This window comes from Solenopsis invicta, chromosome 1 (assembly GCF_016802725.1).
Source record: "Solenopsis invicta isolate M01_SB chromosome 1, UNIL_Sinv_3.0, whole genome shotgun sequence".
In the NCBI taxonomy this organism is placed as follows: domain Eukaryota; kingdom Metazoa; phylum Arthropoda; class Insecta; order Hymenoptera; family Formicidae; genus Solenopsis; species Solenopsis invicta.
In genome coordinates, this window is record NC_052664.1 from 22,633,934 (window position 1) to 22,651,075 (window position 17,142).

Genomic DNA, 17,142 nt, shown 5'->3' on the forward strand with positions numbered 1-17,142 from the left:
ATGTTTATCGGTCCCTCTCTCTCTCTCCCCCCCTTCGCGTGGTTGTCATCCCGTCGCGCCACCCGGTATGCCGCGTGAGAATCGAAAGAGGCGAGCGTTAATGGCGCATAGTAAGCAGGGCCGCGCAAAATTGAGGGAAGCGATCGACGGTGGTGCGGTGCAGCGCAGCACAGCGCGGCGCGGTTTCCGAGATCGTGTCTTAAGTGCAGTCGTTAAAGTCACTCGTAAATATTCATGCGCTCATTAGCTAGACCGAACGGCCCGGCGACGTGCTATCGCGCGAATGCGTACTTAAAGGAATTATTTTCGTCGTAGTCCGACAGCTTATTAATCCGGAATACTTTGAAGGATTATCCTTCACCGCGGCGCGTTAACGAACTCCATGATTGTCTTCTTGATTCCCGGCCGTTATGCTGGAAAATATTCTCGTCGCGTGTATTAATCGCCAAGATCGTGAGACCGTTAACGAGTGATCAGCCACATCCTGATACTCGTCAAGTTTCATCAACGTACGAAAATCTATAAATTCACAAGCCGACACAGGTACAGAAACCGACGAGATCGATTTTCGACGTGCATAGCTATAAATAAGCGTTGAAAGCTAACACTTTCGCGTCTCCTTAATAAAATATATCGTAATCCGAAATCCAACTCGATTCCAGTGCGTTTCGATTTACTATCTACACTCAACTCGTTGCAGCAGTTTGCTGGTGCTGATGCTGTGAAAATGCGATCAAATGATTAAAAGTTAAGACTAATCCGTTTGTAAAAGTACCCGGAATCTCCCCTTTAACGGAAACTGAGCGGTTGAAATCGTCATTCTATCCGCGTTGGACGCGCGCCCGAGAATAAAAGAGATCCAGGTGTCGTCCGCGGTAATCGTCACTCGGGTAGAAGACGATTACACGCAGGTGAGGACGGGCGTGCGCGCGGGGGACCTCCTCTCCCGTTCGTGAGAGATGCCGGTCCCGCGTTCAGCGTCGCCGTCCTTCGCGCTCAACACGCGATCATCGCGGACCGCGTGGGCTTGTATTCCTCGCTCTCCTGCGATCAATACCACGTGACCGTATCGTCGTGACCGGCGCAACGCGGCGCCTCCGCCGCCGGCCGGCCGATGTAAACAAAGAAACGTGCGCGCGGCGCGGCTGCCGCGCGGCATCGATTTTCCTCTCTGGCGTCACGGCTTGGCATGACTCCGACGCAGGGCCGTCTTAAGACGCTCGAACTCTTACGGATTAATAACACGTCTCGCCTGCGATCGCCGCGTAAGGCAATGGTTCTGTTCGATGAGAATTAAAATACAAAGGGGAGTAAATAAATATGGAGGATGTTGAACGGGGATGACACGAGGGCATTTTCAACTCTACGGCATGTTGATGTAGTAAAATAATGTCGACGTTTATTTTAATAAGCAAACGCGAGCTATATTAATGAAAGTACTAGAACTTATAATTTTAACAGCAAAAGGTAGGAAATAATTATTTATTTTTGGAATGGATTATCGGAAAATGTGTTTCGTATGACGTTTCAATCGATAGCTGGAAACTGACCATTCAGGTAGAATAGCTAGATGGTTAAAGCTGGTTCTGTCGCCAGCATGCGGCCACGCGCGAATTGCATCACGATATGTTGTTAATTGATGCATTACGGAACAATGTGTGCGGAACAAAATACTTACCGAAAAAAAATCATAGCTGTCCGTTACTCTTTTTCCATTTCATACAATTCTTACGAACATGCGAGGTTCATTGGTCTATCATCACGTAACACACCCTGCGTCGATGATCGCTAATGGCCTATCATCTTTCTGTTTTCAGGCGAACGCGGCAGTGGTCTTCAAGTGCACTTGGCCCGGCTGCCTGGAAATCAAAGCGACTGTTGCGCTTATTGAGGAACATGTGCGCCAGTCACATCTGGGGTAAGTAATACCCTAGTTATATCTGCCTTGCGCATAAAGCGTAGTAAATGCGTTACTTACGCATCACGAGGCATTAGTATTCTTCTTTTCAAAAATTTTATTTTAAAATTTTATTGAATTTTTATGCATAGATAATTCTAATGTGCAATGTTTATACAGAAAAAAATTGGTTGAATTAATCTGAAAAATGGATAAAATAACCAGACTAGTGAAAAATGAACGATCCATATTTTTTATTAAAATAGGCAAATTGGTTACTTGCATTCTAATTAAGATAATCAAACAAATTTGATCGTATTATATTTACTGCGAATGCGATTACATTAAAAACAAATCTGGTTGCATTAATTAAAAATCTGATTCAATCAGTATTCCGCTCTCGAAACAAATCAGAATGATTCTTGAATTAATTTTTGTACAGTTATCAAAAACTGTACTGTTAAGATATATAGCTCTCATTTTCTTTCGTCTTCGAATCCAATTTTGTGAATTCGCAGGAGAAATTATTTTATTAAAACATCAGTGAAAAATCTGATAATGCTGTGCTTTTTATTCTATTATGTACGATTTTCACCTCACGAGAAATAAAACGCCAACCGCATCCATCTGATGGCAGTGTTGCGAACTGCCATATCCACTATTATATACCAAAAATTTTGTAGATGCAATCAGAAAATGTTAATCAAGATTATTATATCTAAATGTTTTAGTTGCGTAAATATTAGATTGTAATAACCAAAAAAATCAATTTAACTCATCTTGTCAATTCAAACATGAGTGTTTTTCCGACTTTTCCGTGTAGTATATCGTAAAGATTTAATCTTACAAATCGCGCGTTACTACTGATATCTCGCCTGAGCAATTTTCTATTATATCTTTGCGGAACACGTGCGCGAGGTCAGCTAGTTCCGCCGCCGAGGAGAGAGCTGTTGACATTAAATATTTTCCGGGCTGAAGCGCTGACAATCGGTGCCGTTGTAACGTCAGCGCTAATGTATACCTTTGAGTGTGCAACTCTCTTTCTCTCTGAGAGAGAGCTTATAAAATTAATTGCTGCCTGGCTTATAACGTACTGTTTCGGTATCGGAGGCCGTTGATGATGGAACGAAATAATTGTATCCATCTGCGAAAGTCCATAATGTTTGTACAAAAAGAGACAGTAATCTCCATCGCTCTCCTCTCTTCTAATGATTCAATCTTTTTCCATTCGACAATTTTTCTTATAAATAAATTAATAAAATGGATTGTAAATAAACAATTTTTTTAAATAAATCGATTAATGAAATGTAAAAATAATAATATTGTTGAATTCATCACATGCTGAGACAAAGAAACAAACATATAACAAAAAATTGCACGTCAATAGGCGAGGTATCAGCAATATTGTGCGATTTAAAAGATTAAAACTTTACAATATATATACTAATGTTATGTATAGGATTATCTACGTGCAGGAAAATGCAATAAAATCTTTAAAATTTTGAGGTAAAGACTACTAATCGAATTAATAATAAAAATATAGATGATGCAAAAATAAATATTAGGATTAACTCGATGCCTATGATAGGATAACAGCAACGCGTCTAACACGTGTACATAAATTTATTCAAATATATATGAAATAATAAACGATAAAGAATTGATTTTAAGAGCACGAGAGAAAGAGAGAGAGAGAGAGAGAGAGAGAGAGAGAGAGAGAGAGAAACTAAATATTTAGAAAGTAAAAAATTAGAATTTACTGTAAGAAGAAACTTGGTTGAAATTTTGTTGCGCAATGTAGAAGAGATAGAAAAGCAAAGACTGAAAGCGAATTGAGAAATCGTTTCTATTTTGCAGTCCAAAGAAATCCAAAGGATGCGACAGCGAGGACGACATGTCCGTTCACGAGGAGGAATTCTATTATCAGGAAGTTGCTGTGGATCACATGAGCTCGCCTCCAACGATGTCTCACCGGGACATGGCAAGACCGCCGCACGAGGATCCGGAGTATCAGAAGCAGCTTCGTCTCGAGGCAACTCCTGCCGCGAGCACCTTCATCGAGAACGTAATGGTCGGTGTCCGGGAACCGAGCAACGCGTTTACGATCTCGCAATCGCCGGTAGGTAATCTAGCGCGTTTAGACTACCGGTAAATCAGTACCGTGAAATATACAATTTGAGTAAATTTGCATTCCTCCGTTTCAGGGTACGCCCAATAAACACATCAAACTGTCCCCACGGCCATTGCAAGCGTGTCATCAACAGAACATGACAGTGTCCACGGGCAAGCCGTCCTCTCCGCGGCGAACCCGCAGCGACGTTAAGAAATGTCGCAAAATCTACGGTATGGATTCACGCGACCTCTGGTGCACTCAGTGCAGGTGGAAGAAGGCTTGCACCCGTTTCTGCAGCGAATAGGCCAAGCGTCCGCCCCGTTCGTACGTCCGTGGGCGGAAACCCTTGTCAAGTCGACCCCAGAGTTTGCCAATGCTACGTTGAACGTTAACACCAACTGCCAAATGCCAATCATCGTCGAAGACACGGCGTCGAAAATAAAAGCTCCTCGCATTTGGAGCACGAGACGCGAAACCGCTAACTATCGCCGGTTGTAAGCGAAAAGTGTCACCCTATCGAGTTATTCCAGCATATACCGAGAGCTCTCAAAAAAAAAAAGAGTAAAATGCAAAGCTCGTAAAAGCAGCATCTCTTCCTCGTTTCTCTGTTTATCGTCTTGAAAACGGTTCGCACGAGTTTCAAAGAAAAACATGACTCCACAATTACGGTTGGCGGATAGCTCTATAGGGCGAATATTCGTGCATGATATAACATCTTTCTAGTGCTCATAGAGAAAATTAACGATATAAGAGATTTTATCTGACCGATTTCCGCCCGTTCGTGTTTTGCACTTGGCAAACTCCGACAACGGGTCCCTTAGCCGTAACGAGGGACTTTACGATTAATAGATAGCGAATAATTGGCGTGCGGAGCAGAGGCGACCTCAGACTGTTGCATTCTCTCGCTCCCAACTCGCCTGACAAAGAGAACCTTTTGGTTCGGTACGAATGAGATATGTACTCGCATTCGGAGCGAGCATGCATGTCCTTCGAAGTGCTGATTCCCGAACCGTCTCTTAGGTCATTGCAATAGATCTTCCTTCTTCCGCCGAGAGCGCGAACGTTAACGCGCTCTCGGTAATGATGGAACTAAAAAAAAAAAGGCGTTAGATCGATCCTCAGGGACGCCGTCCGGCCGATCCTTGGGGATTGAGCGATCGAATCTAACGAACGAAGGGAAGACCGGCGAAATCAATGTCCGATCTGACCGATGTTCAATGCTAAACGAACGCAGACAAGCAAGATTGGTAAGTCTCGCGTGGAACAGAGTTGCTAATTGTGATATTGTATCTAAATTTATTGGATCTGCCGCGAATCGAGCAGGAGAGCGCAAAGGCGTATGAAGAAATGAGAAAAGAGGAAAGTTTAAAAAAAAGAAACCAAAATTTTATACACCAATTATACTGCCAGATAAATAATTCAAAAAATTGTTGTTCAGCCTCTCTCTCGCGCGTTAAAGAGGCACTATATGTTGCACGGCATGCGTCGCCGTATACATCGGGCTTAGCCTTGTTAGCCTTCTGACGACCTAAGACCGTGTTCGCCAACAAAGGAGCTGCACGCGCGTATTGGGGTAGGGCCACGCAGTTGAATCGATCGATTTAAACATTTAATGTGAAGGTTTCGCTCCAAATCACACATATACGCATGCACTCATTAAACTCACATGTACACTTACATATATACATGTAAATCGCGAGCGCGAAGAATGATGACATCACATTTGTACAGTCTAATCTACGTCATTTCTTATACTCCTTTCTCGCTTCGGATCGTTCGCGGGACGATTTATTCACTCGAATCGATTATTTCGAAATATGTTTGATCTCGATAATTTTTCTAATGTAGCGATAACGAATGGACACTTGCAAATTTTATATGTTAACGGATTTGATGAACTTTGCAAGTAAGCGCCGTGTCTTAAGAAGATTCAGCATTAATGACTCCTGATTTTTCATCGTAGTCGACTGAATTACATCGGAAACAAAAATCGGATTTTATTTGAAATCATAAGAATGTTTTTTATACACTCAACTAAAATTCTTTTAGACACAAATCATATTAAAATAAATTTATAAATATAATTATATACTTTTTTATATGTATATACGTATTTATATATATTTATGTAACTGTATTTATATTGACATATATGTTATTTACAAATTTATTTTAACTATTTTTAATTGATCAAAATATTTAGCTATCGAAAACGAAAGAACGAAAGAAAAATATTATTAACCATAGACTTGTAGTTAAAAAAAAAATAAAATTTATTAAAACGTATAATACGAAAAAAAATTTACATGATTTTTTAAAAATATTTTTAATTTAATCCAACATGGCTGCTATGAGAAATCAAGAGTATTAATATTTAATGCAATAAATGACAAAAGTATTCGTATTTGACGGAAGAAAATCGGCGAGACGTCGCAATGTATACTATACTAAATATAGTGCAGAATACATTAAAAGGCGACACTCGCTAATGAAAGTTTCTTCCAATTTCCCGATCGTTGTTCATACGTTAGTATAATTATCTTGTATATTTAATATAATTATAACCTTGTACATTATGTCTTGTATATTACGTGTATTATCTTGTATAGCCCCTCGTTTTTTTTTTATAATTATTGAACTTAATGTATTAAGAATTAGAATATTGCTGTTGTTTATTAATAATCACGACACGGGGTTTAGATTTTATTAATATAAAAAGTGTCAATTCTGTTGACAAATTGCGCTAATTCAAACTCAATGATTCGAGAGTTTAACTCGGAAAAAGATCGATAATTCTCGTAAAAATGGTGATGGATTACCTTTGTGTTCAAAACGGTAGGCATCGCATTGTCAGTATTTCCCGATTTTTTTGTCAATCGTTTCGAAAAAAAAATCGTAATTTTTTAAAAAATTGTCAGTAGCGATTGTGCTATTTAACGCAATGTTGTCGTCGCACGGAAAAGATTTTTTTTTCTCATATAAATCTAATGACGAACAACTCGTATATTACAAGATATTACGGCTGATTGTAACTGTCTATCAAAGTTGATCACATTTTATGAATTTATGAAATAACAGCACTCAAATGATAATCACAGTGTTCGTACCAGAGATGAGATGCTGAGATCTTGATCATAGTCAATTTTTTACATCGTGTTCACAATCACGTAGAGAATCGTTATAAAGTCTACTTGCAAACTAGAGAGTAACATACAATTACAGATAGCATAGAAAAATAATTGCCGTCCATGTAGGTTCCTTACTGCTATCAAAATTGTTACACTCGATTATATAGACACAATACCGAGGACAATACGCGAACGGAAACTGCTGAGGAGTGATATTATCACTTAATACTTAATTATTATGACTTTCTGCTATCACTTTATTCTATGCAATCTGTATGCATAATGTTAAACAGTGCGGCGGTAACATTGAGACTTTTAATAATACTGAAGAGAAATTATTTTTAAAACTCTACAAGGCGTAGGATTAATTTTTTCGTCGTAAAGTATTTTTTTTTTAATATCATTTTTAAAGAATTTTATAAGTTCCGTACACGATATACTAAATAGAATATTTTTTATTACGTCCGATCCTTCATTGAATTTCGACATTTTCAGATTTATATTTTCATTCGCGTTTTTTTCGGACGCGTGCAGTTGGCGGCAAGTATGGCTTCGTGTCTGACGGTAGACATTTCTGTGCTCAATTGCATCGTTGCGTTTGAATGTATTTGATACCGTCTGATACTTGTATGAGCTTGAATTGAAAGATAAATAATGATTCATGCAAAATGTGGAGAACAATTAAAAGAATAGTATGGGTCTTTTTACCCAACAGTCATGACACACGAATTCAAATGTGATTTATTTCACTTGATAATGTCTTTGAATGTAATTCTCGTTTGATGTGAAGACATACGTGACGCTGAGTGTACTACATTAGGCGAATTTGAAAGAAATATTAAAACGGGAATCGATTAAAAGGACGTTGGCGAAAGGACAAATAACGGATTGGATCGTCTTACATTTCGCGGTAGTAATAATTCAACCTCCTAGCTGATCGTTTAAGCTTCCGACTCCGTTAACCACGGCGCGATGTGAATTCGTTACGCGAGATCGTGTCTGTCGTCAGCAAACACGACACACAAATACACGAAAACACACGCAGCAATAAATTTCCGATGGTCTCTCAGAAATTCGTATGATTTATTGTTGATCCCACTTCTGCACGATGACACGGAACGACAGATCGTGTGCTAGGCTCGAGTGTCACTCGACATGGGTATCGCGTTGGAGAGAATTTTGGTGGACATACCTATCCGCGGGATGGCACTTCGCGAATGTAAACAAGTACAAGTTTATTAACTGTGCCATTACGTATGCCAAATATTCTCTAATTCTATCCTCACCCTCGCGCGAAGGAACAAGCGAGAAAGGGAAGAAAGAGGGTGAGGAAAAACGGACAAGGAGTTTCAAAACATTCGTAACGAAAGCTTTACACAGACTTAAAGATACCTCAGGTTTATTTCATACGAACGTACAGCATACACACCTCGTCGTCTTGTTCGAAGCGACCGACCGGTAGAGATTATTTCTTTTATCGCACCGTTCTCCACAACGGCGAAAACAATCCGCCGTACGTCACGTCGCTTCGGGTGCGGACGACTGACTGACGAACACCGAACGCTACAAAATAATATGTATCTCTCTCGCGATATTAATGTCAATATTTACTTAGTCAAAGCTCCCGTCGCGACAGGGTTGTCCCGTCGCGACGCGGCGGTTCGGGATACCGTGTAATATACATTAGCGAATACACCGCGGGGATTTGTTTAATCGGCGGCCTGAAGAAACTTTCGAGATCGCGACGAGTCGTCGCCGCGCAGCCTAAATCAGACGACTTCCCGGTTGATGACGAGCAACGCGCGAGCCCTCGCGTCGTCGTCCGAGGCTGTTTGATCGTTGGCCGCTCGGACGTCGATCGCGTCGCTCGAGACGAAAATTTGTCGCCGAAAATTGATCGACAAGCGGGACAACACGTTTGCGTTTGTGCGTTTGAGCGTTTGAGCGTTTGAGCGGAGGAACGACCGTACGCATCGAGCTTGAGAAAACTCGCATTTCTCTCGCTCTCTCGAAAAAGCCAGCTGCGCTGCATACAATTCGCAATAACCGCAAAAATTTCCCCGATTCAATCAGATCAGTATCGGGCTTTCGATCGATTCGACGGGCGGGCCAGTCGTTTACACGCGAGCGATCGCCTGTGACCGCGAGGGAATGGGAGAAGAAGGGATGAAACGTCCCGAATTATTCGGGAAAAGAGAGAGAGAGAGAGAGAGAGAGATACCCACCCTGTCAACGGTACACGACGATCGCTTCGCACAGGGAGGGTTGATTTACCGATACGGAGCTCTGTCCAGCATCGTTCGCCGAGATACCGAAAGAAGGATTGTGTTGCGGGTTAGAAAGTTAAATGGCCGGGATTATCATACCAAAACGGATCTCATATCGATTTAATGAAGTGTAATTTTTTTTCTCACACGGTATGTACGGCCGAGCCCCAGCTTGCCGAACGGCAGCGCGTCGCCGTACTCCAGATTGTATCGTGAAGAAAATTATTAGTGACGCGAACGGTAAAATCTGCTGTACGCGACCTGGGGATGGCGTTTACGGAGGTGGGTGGCTTTTTGAGAGATCGTAGCTCAACGAGCTTAGACTATTTGCGCTAGACCGGCCGTACAGCGCGCGAAGACATATTATTATTAATATTATATTATATTATATATTATATGATTATTATTATTATTAATTTTTATTATTAATAATTATTATTGCATCCATCGTCGTCGTCATCTTCATCTTAACCCTTAATACAATGATTAGCGTTACTCACAGTACGTTAAGTAATTGTTAAAAGCGCGAAATCTTTATTAATATTATGTTAGAACCGTTGATATATCGCCCCGCGTTTAAGAGGGTACACTTTCAGAACGGATCGCGCGTTCGAAGTGATCTAGAAACATCGAGCAGACCATGAGATCGGAACAGTCTCGCAAGACGTGCAACCAGCGACTCTATCATTCTTATATCCGTATAATCGCTGCAAGGAAAGCTTCTATTTATCGATAATGCGTATAATTATAACGCTGTGGTTATGTCGCATTATTTGACACTCGATTATTCTAACGTATATGACTGAGAAATTACGATGCAACACGTTAATTACGTTTGAGTGTATAAATTTTATCGTTAAGACATCGTAATAAAAGAATCTAACAAAACCGTATATCCAGTTATTAATTCATCTCATCCGTATGTATACGTCTTCTCTCTTACTCGTAGAATACGGCATTCGCAAGCACGCGTCAAGATTTTTATTTCGGCATGTATCTCTCATCTGAAAATTGTGATCGACAACGCGCGCATTTTACACGCGTGTCTCAGACTCAACTATCGTTTCTCTGTGAGAACCTGTTTTAATTTATTTTATTTACGTTCGTAAATATACCGTTTACTTTTACCGTCCCACAAGTAATAATAAAATAAAGTGACGCGAGCGACTTGGATACAAGACACGTGGAAGAAAAATGTAACGACAATGCGGTTCTGCGCAACTGTTGGTCGTATTTTGACTTTTGTGTCCTGATAGAATGTCACACGGGATCGTGAAAAATTAAATCCGGGATCCTTTAAGTTTTCCCGCTACTCGGGTAGACGACGAATCCTTCCCAGTCGACACAATTTGTAACTGCTATATATTTTGAAGGAATAATACTTTATATATAACAAATATTTCGTGATATTTATATCATAATTACTTGTATCTATTGCTTTCCTTTGTCTAATATAAATGTTACATATTATTTATATAACAAATATGTGATGCTTCAATACATAGAATTTAAGCACTGGAACTATATAGACGTTATGCAAAAAAAAGTAATTAATTATAATAAGATGATATAAACGTACCATCGTAACTTTACTTTTGAAAAGGGGGTGAAATTATGATATAACTACATTGCTGCAACTTTCACGTTATATAAAATGTGATATTTAAACTCGTAGCTATTATGTAATGAATACATAACTGTGTCGATTGGGGTGATATGCGCGCGAATGATCCAGGTGATACGTCGGCGTTGTTTCTGTGGTAACACTTTTTTTTTCTTTTCGGCTGCGAAAAGTCTCGCAGTTGTGCTCTTGCTCAATGCACACACATAACGTTATATGACAGATTTGTGTCCGTCGGGCGCAGACATCACCAAAAGATAGTTCATGTTCGTCATCGGTCATCAGATATCTCGGGTGCTCGCGTGATATAATGAGACATAATCGCAGCTTAACTCTCGTCGCGTAAATCTTTACATTAGGTACTGTACGTAGCGTATAGTCGACTTGAACACCCGTTTTACGCGAAAAAAATATTTCAAACGCAACCAAACCGCGATAGCTTAATGATCCCAGGCGGAATTCCCCGTGTAGGACTTTACGGTTTGCCTGGTACTGGGTTATTACTAGCTACCAGATTTCCAGCCCGGTATTGACAGTCAACACTGACCCAATGGCATTGGATTATAATCTGATGAACTTGGAACTTGCTCAAGAATGGCAAACGATAATGGTTCACGAATAGCAAACGATAACGACTCAAGAATGGCAAACGAGCAAAAGAAATTTATATCAAGAAGCTTTTCCGTGAAATTAAAATTAATAAAGGAAATACAGATGATTTTTGCACTCTTTAAATCTGAATCAGTGAATAATCACTGATTATTAGTAGCATACTTGAGACCGATAAATCAGTGATTATCTTAACTTAAAAATCAATGAAAAATTACTGGTAATCATTAAAAAGTTCTTATTGATCAACGTATTAATAAATACACAATAAATTCATTGATTTTTCAGATCAGAATTATTCACCGATGATCAGTGATTATCCACTGATTTAGATTTAGAGAGCATAAAAAAAAGTTAAATATCAATTAAAAAAAAAAAATGTAGTGTTTGTACTTATAAATATTATTTTTTATTGCAATTATCAATATATAACTATTTACTAGACATGGTCCAATATCGTTAATTTCTTGTTGAACACTCGATATTGGCTATAACATCGAGGAACGGCCCGTCACCGCATGCCGTGCCGTATTATCGTGGAAGTAAATAGACTATTTGCCAGCAATAGCCCAGTGTTCAGTGGCAGATTCTTGGCCAATGATTAACCGCCATAGATTGGTGAAGCGTTGGCTCTATTGTAATATCTGATGATCCTATACGGGGCATCCGTGCCGGGATCTATCCCTGTGCGCATAGTATAACGGCAATCGCCGTGAGAATCGCGGTTTATAGATAGCAAACTCTTTCGTAGACGATTTCTATGCGATTTACAAGAGACGCGCAAGCACGCGGGCGCGGCCGAGATCATTTTCACCACGTTAAATGCATATCTTGCGGACGTTGGGTCTCGCTGTTGAATCAAACGCGTCCCGAGGCGCCTGTCGCTCTTCGGGGGTGTGAACGCATCGCGACCGTGCTTTTACAACGGCGATGCCCGTTCACGGAGATCACTGTACTGCCGAATCTTTGTATTTTATCCGTTCGTCGAAGTTTCCTGTCCCCGTCGAGCGTATTATAACGTGTCTGCTTGCGAGTCGCGCGCGCACGGCAACCTACGCGCGCAGCGCGTCAACGAAGCGATTCGAGACGAGTGGCGGTCGACACCGCCGCGATACGCATTAGCGATAATTACCAACGAATTGCGTGCGAATTGCGTGCGCGCGATGACTCGCGGTTAAACGAAGGATAAAATCGTGTTCGCGTATAGCGTCAAAACAAACAGGATCTCGCGTCGAGCGAGATCCTTAGGAGAAGTCGTTCCAAAAAATGCCTGTCCCTTGCAAGCTAGCGTCTGTTTCGCGACGAGTAAACGCCGTCGTTTCGTTTAAGAATCTAATAGCGTCTCAGCATGTTAACCGAATACTGTATAGGGGAATAAAAGTAGAAAAAAAGGAGAAGATTGTAAACGCTGTAAATTGCCTTCTGCAGAAAAAAAACTGGCATACTCCGGCGCGTTAAGATTTAAGCCGGTAGCGTAGCTTATCACTGTAGCCGGCCATAGGCCGGGGAACCGCATAATTGCACCGCCGTTTACTCAAACTTAGAGAACATACGTACGCAGCTAAACGCGCGAAATCCGTGTATATATAAATGCATAGTAGTGTATTGCGGTGTAAAGTGGTCGCGCAAGCTCCTTAGAAACCCCAGATTTGATATTTTTTTTTTGCTGTACACACATCGAGAGCATGTACGCCTCGTGCAATACGCGCCGCATACACGCGGATTAATGGTTATTAATTAATTGATTAATAACTATTAATAGTTAGAATCGTGATCACACGGAAAGTTTGCAAAGATTCGTGCCGCGCAATCGAAGAACTTCCGATCTTTTTAAAATTCGCAACGTTGATTTTTTGAAACAGAAAAGATCGACGATCTTCCGAACAAAGAAATTAGAATTTTAGAATAAAAACAACGCATCTATATATTTGAAACAATAATGAAGAAAATGCAAGAAAAAAAATTTGAGAATAAAAAAATTTCTTTAAAATAAGCCTAGAATTTCTCGGACCTCGGAAGTCCAATCTTGCGGCACGAATCTCACGTAAAATTTTCCTCAGAGCAATTGTTATTTTTTGCGAAAGTTACAAGTTATGTCGCTGGTAGCACTTATGAACGCCTCCACTACGCATACTCGTAATACGTGACAATAGAATATTTGCCGCCGATGAACGTTAAATTTGTCCAACGATTATTTTATCGCTTAACACGATTAACACGATCAGTTTGCTGAGTCTCGCGGTGCAACCTTCGGCGACGAGCGTCTAAGATTTCAATGAACATACACACATACAAATAGGACAGCTTTCGTCTGCGCGTCTCGGAGGCGGGCGAATATTCTGAACTAGATGACGATTATAGTTTTGTTGAAACTCGACAAAGAGAGAAAAGATACTTTGTATTTTTCCGGAGAACTGTCCCTCTGTCTATGCTAAGAATCATTATCGCAACTTTTCGTAATAAAATCTATGCGAAGGTCAGCACGAGTATTTAAATCGACCGTCTCCCGCACATCGCGCCAGTGGCGAGTTTTGCCGGTACGGAAGTGAAACCAAGAAGAAACCGAGTTTTTCTCGCAACCAGCTCTTGCAACCGACATTCCTGCTCCCGTACATCCCGTATCACATTTTGCATAAATACATATAGAGAGTTATCATGATTTCCAAGTAACACACACAAGGTAAAACGCCAAGGTCCCTGGGACACAAAGTCCACAACATATCGCGAATCGTTGAATCGTTGAACTTTCTCATGCACCAATGATTCTTCTTAGCGAAAAAAGAATTTATAGTAGACATTTATGACATATTTCTTACTATAAACCTTAAATATTCATCTTTCTTTTTTAATTTTCAAAAATCATCATTATGTTTGTGAAAATATAAGGTAATCTCCCTATTTGAGGTCAATATAACGATAATTCAAGGATCTTTTTTAAAAGACAAACACGAGCTAATTTTGTACTCGTACATGCCAAATATTTTATATTTGTACATAACAGAGACGCTTACTTTGTAGAGTAGCGCGCGAATAAATGAAAAGGTGTGCAGCAAAATACATTTTTTCATAGATGTAGTCCAGAATTTTGTAGGAATCAACAAGCAGTAGTAATCTCTCTGCTTTCGATTTTGCGATTCCCATTGTTTCAAAGATTTCAGAGATCTCAAAAATGAGGCTGCGCCATTCGAAAGAGGCAATATATAACTGTCGTTTTCAATTATCACATGCAATAATGGATTTGTCGGTTCGTGCTAGGACCAAATGCATGAGAGGTTTAACGACCCGTATGACAAAATGACAACATTGTTTAATGTGCAAATTTATTTTTGTCTCGTATTGTTGACCGATTATGAGCATCGACGTTTCAGTTAAAAAACCATTATTTATATAATATGTAAGTCTGTTATATGGCTCTGCTCATTATAAAAAACCTCACTTTTGTCATTTATGTTATTTTTTAAATATATATCATAAGTACATTTTTAATTTCTCACACGCGAGCGTTTTCCTTAAGTTTGTTGATAATCGATATGTAAGCGCATGTGATTCACGGAAAAGCTTCTTTATGCAAGTACTGCCTTACACATCTTCAATATATATATATATATATATATATATATATATATATATATATATATATATATATATCAGTTAAAACAATACAAAAGTTTACACGGTAAAAATGTCAATAGCTTTTTAGGCGTCTTTACGACACCTTTTAAACTTTTGTGTTGTTTGTGAGAGACTTTAAGAGAAAAGCCAGTCACGTTAAAAGAACATGTAATATACATCTATAGATTCAAGTTGCAAAATTGTCATTGCGCATATATCATCTCGCTTCTGCGATTCGCTGTAAACAATGACGCCCATTTCTAATCGCTTTAAAAAATAATTACTGGACGGATTAACGGCAGCTCTGCGACATCTCGCTTAGCGCAAGAAATACTGCGATAAACTATAATTATAAAACGGGAAAGAAAGAGTTAAGACGAGACGAGTGGAATGTCCAAGAGTGTCGTGCGTTTAAGCGAAAATATGCGTTTAGAAGTTAACATAATTATATGAGAGAAATACAGAAAAATATATTATATTAAAAATATTTAAAAATTACGGATTCTCTTTCTGAAATTAAGTTTCGCTTTGAGATTTATTACAAGTTGATATTACATATGACACATTGTAATCGTTTGAAAAAAAGATCAACTTATATTATTAGTGTGGTTTTGTTCTTATTAATTTTACGAGTAGCAAAAATCTTGATTTAAACATTTTATTGTACGTTGAAACGCGAAGTAATGGCGATCGACTGTAAAAACTCTCGTTCTGTTGCGAACAAATAAATAGATATTTAACGACAAAAAAAAAGAAATCGCAATCTATCAGAACGCTAATCGAATTACTGTATAAGTCTTTCGAAATCATTATTGTTATAAAAATGCATATTAAAAATAATAATATCAGGCTAGGGCATAGTAGTTAATTGTTGACGACGACGATGACGACAACGACGACGACGCGATGACGATAAAGAGAGATAATAATATACCCCAGACATATGATTAATATTTTATTGAACCTTATATTTTATTAATTATTATATATATATATATATACACACACATCAAACATAAAACTATATCGATACGATTATGTATAAATGCTACATATACGTATAGAATATATGTTATTACAAATTCTTCTGTATATTCACGACTTGTTATTTTAATTTCCTATTTGTATGATTTCGGATATTTCTCAAATATCTATTCATAATTAAAATTCGACATCAGCTATGTTATTTTAAACCTTTCAAGAAAATCATAAAAAGTCACATTTAAATTTAAATTGTATTAGATTATGAAACTATTTTAGTGTTTATCATCATTTTGACAAATAATTAGCTCTCTGTGATCCAGTCGAAGATTTGAAAACCCAAACAAATTTTCAATTTTGAATTATTTTGCCTTAAATTCATGTATAAAAAACGTTTCGAATCAAATAATTATAAAATCGCATTCTAAAATGTTAAAAGAGTAACAGAATTTTTGTCAGTTTTTTTAAAGCCCAAAAATCCTTTTAAAAACACTATCAGGCAGTGATTCAGTTAAACTGAAAAAAAAAACACTGGACAATGGAGAGTTAATTACCTCTGTAAAATTGGCCCCACTTTTTTAAAATTTAAAAAAAATTAGCACAATTCCGGTTGCCCCTCGAAGAGTTCTAGAGTTCTCGACCGATAAAAAAAAAAAGTTTCGTCGATTAAAACGATAAAAACATCATTTAAAGAAACGGAGAGCGGAGACCAGCCTTCACAATTTTGCAACTTCAAAAGGCTATAACTTTTTTGTTTTCAACTTTAGCACAGTTGATCATTAAAGATAATCGATAGAATTTGGGGGGCTATCAGAGCTCTAAAGAAATTACAGAATTTCCAACAAAAATTTTTCGAAAATTTTCCATTTTCTATCAGACAAAAAATTTGTTTTTCTGCTCTAATTTTATTTTAA

At 38.8% G+C, this 17,142-nt stretch overlaps 1 protein-coding gene across 1 annotated transcript in view; it reads left to right on the forward strand.

The window, feature by feature from the left end:
* LOC105203739 (zinc finger protein 395) overlaps window positions 1–16,332 on the forward strand; it is a 95,688-nt gene extending 79,356 nt beyond the window's left edge. The window contains exons 6-8 of the mRNA XM_011172622.3: window positions 1,818–1,918; window positions 3,755–4,016; window positions 4,102–16,332. Of these exons, the coding sequence (XP_011170924.1) occupies window positions 1,818–1,918; window positions 3,755–4,016; window positions 4,102–4,314 (576 nt within the window). The 3' untranslated portion in view covers window positions 4,315–16,332. The remainder of the gene's footprint in view (window positions 1–1,817; window positions 1,919–3,754; window positions 4,017–4,101) is intronic.
* Window positions 16,333–17,142: the final 810 nt, after the last annotated feature.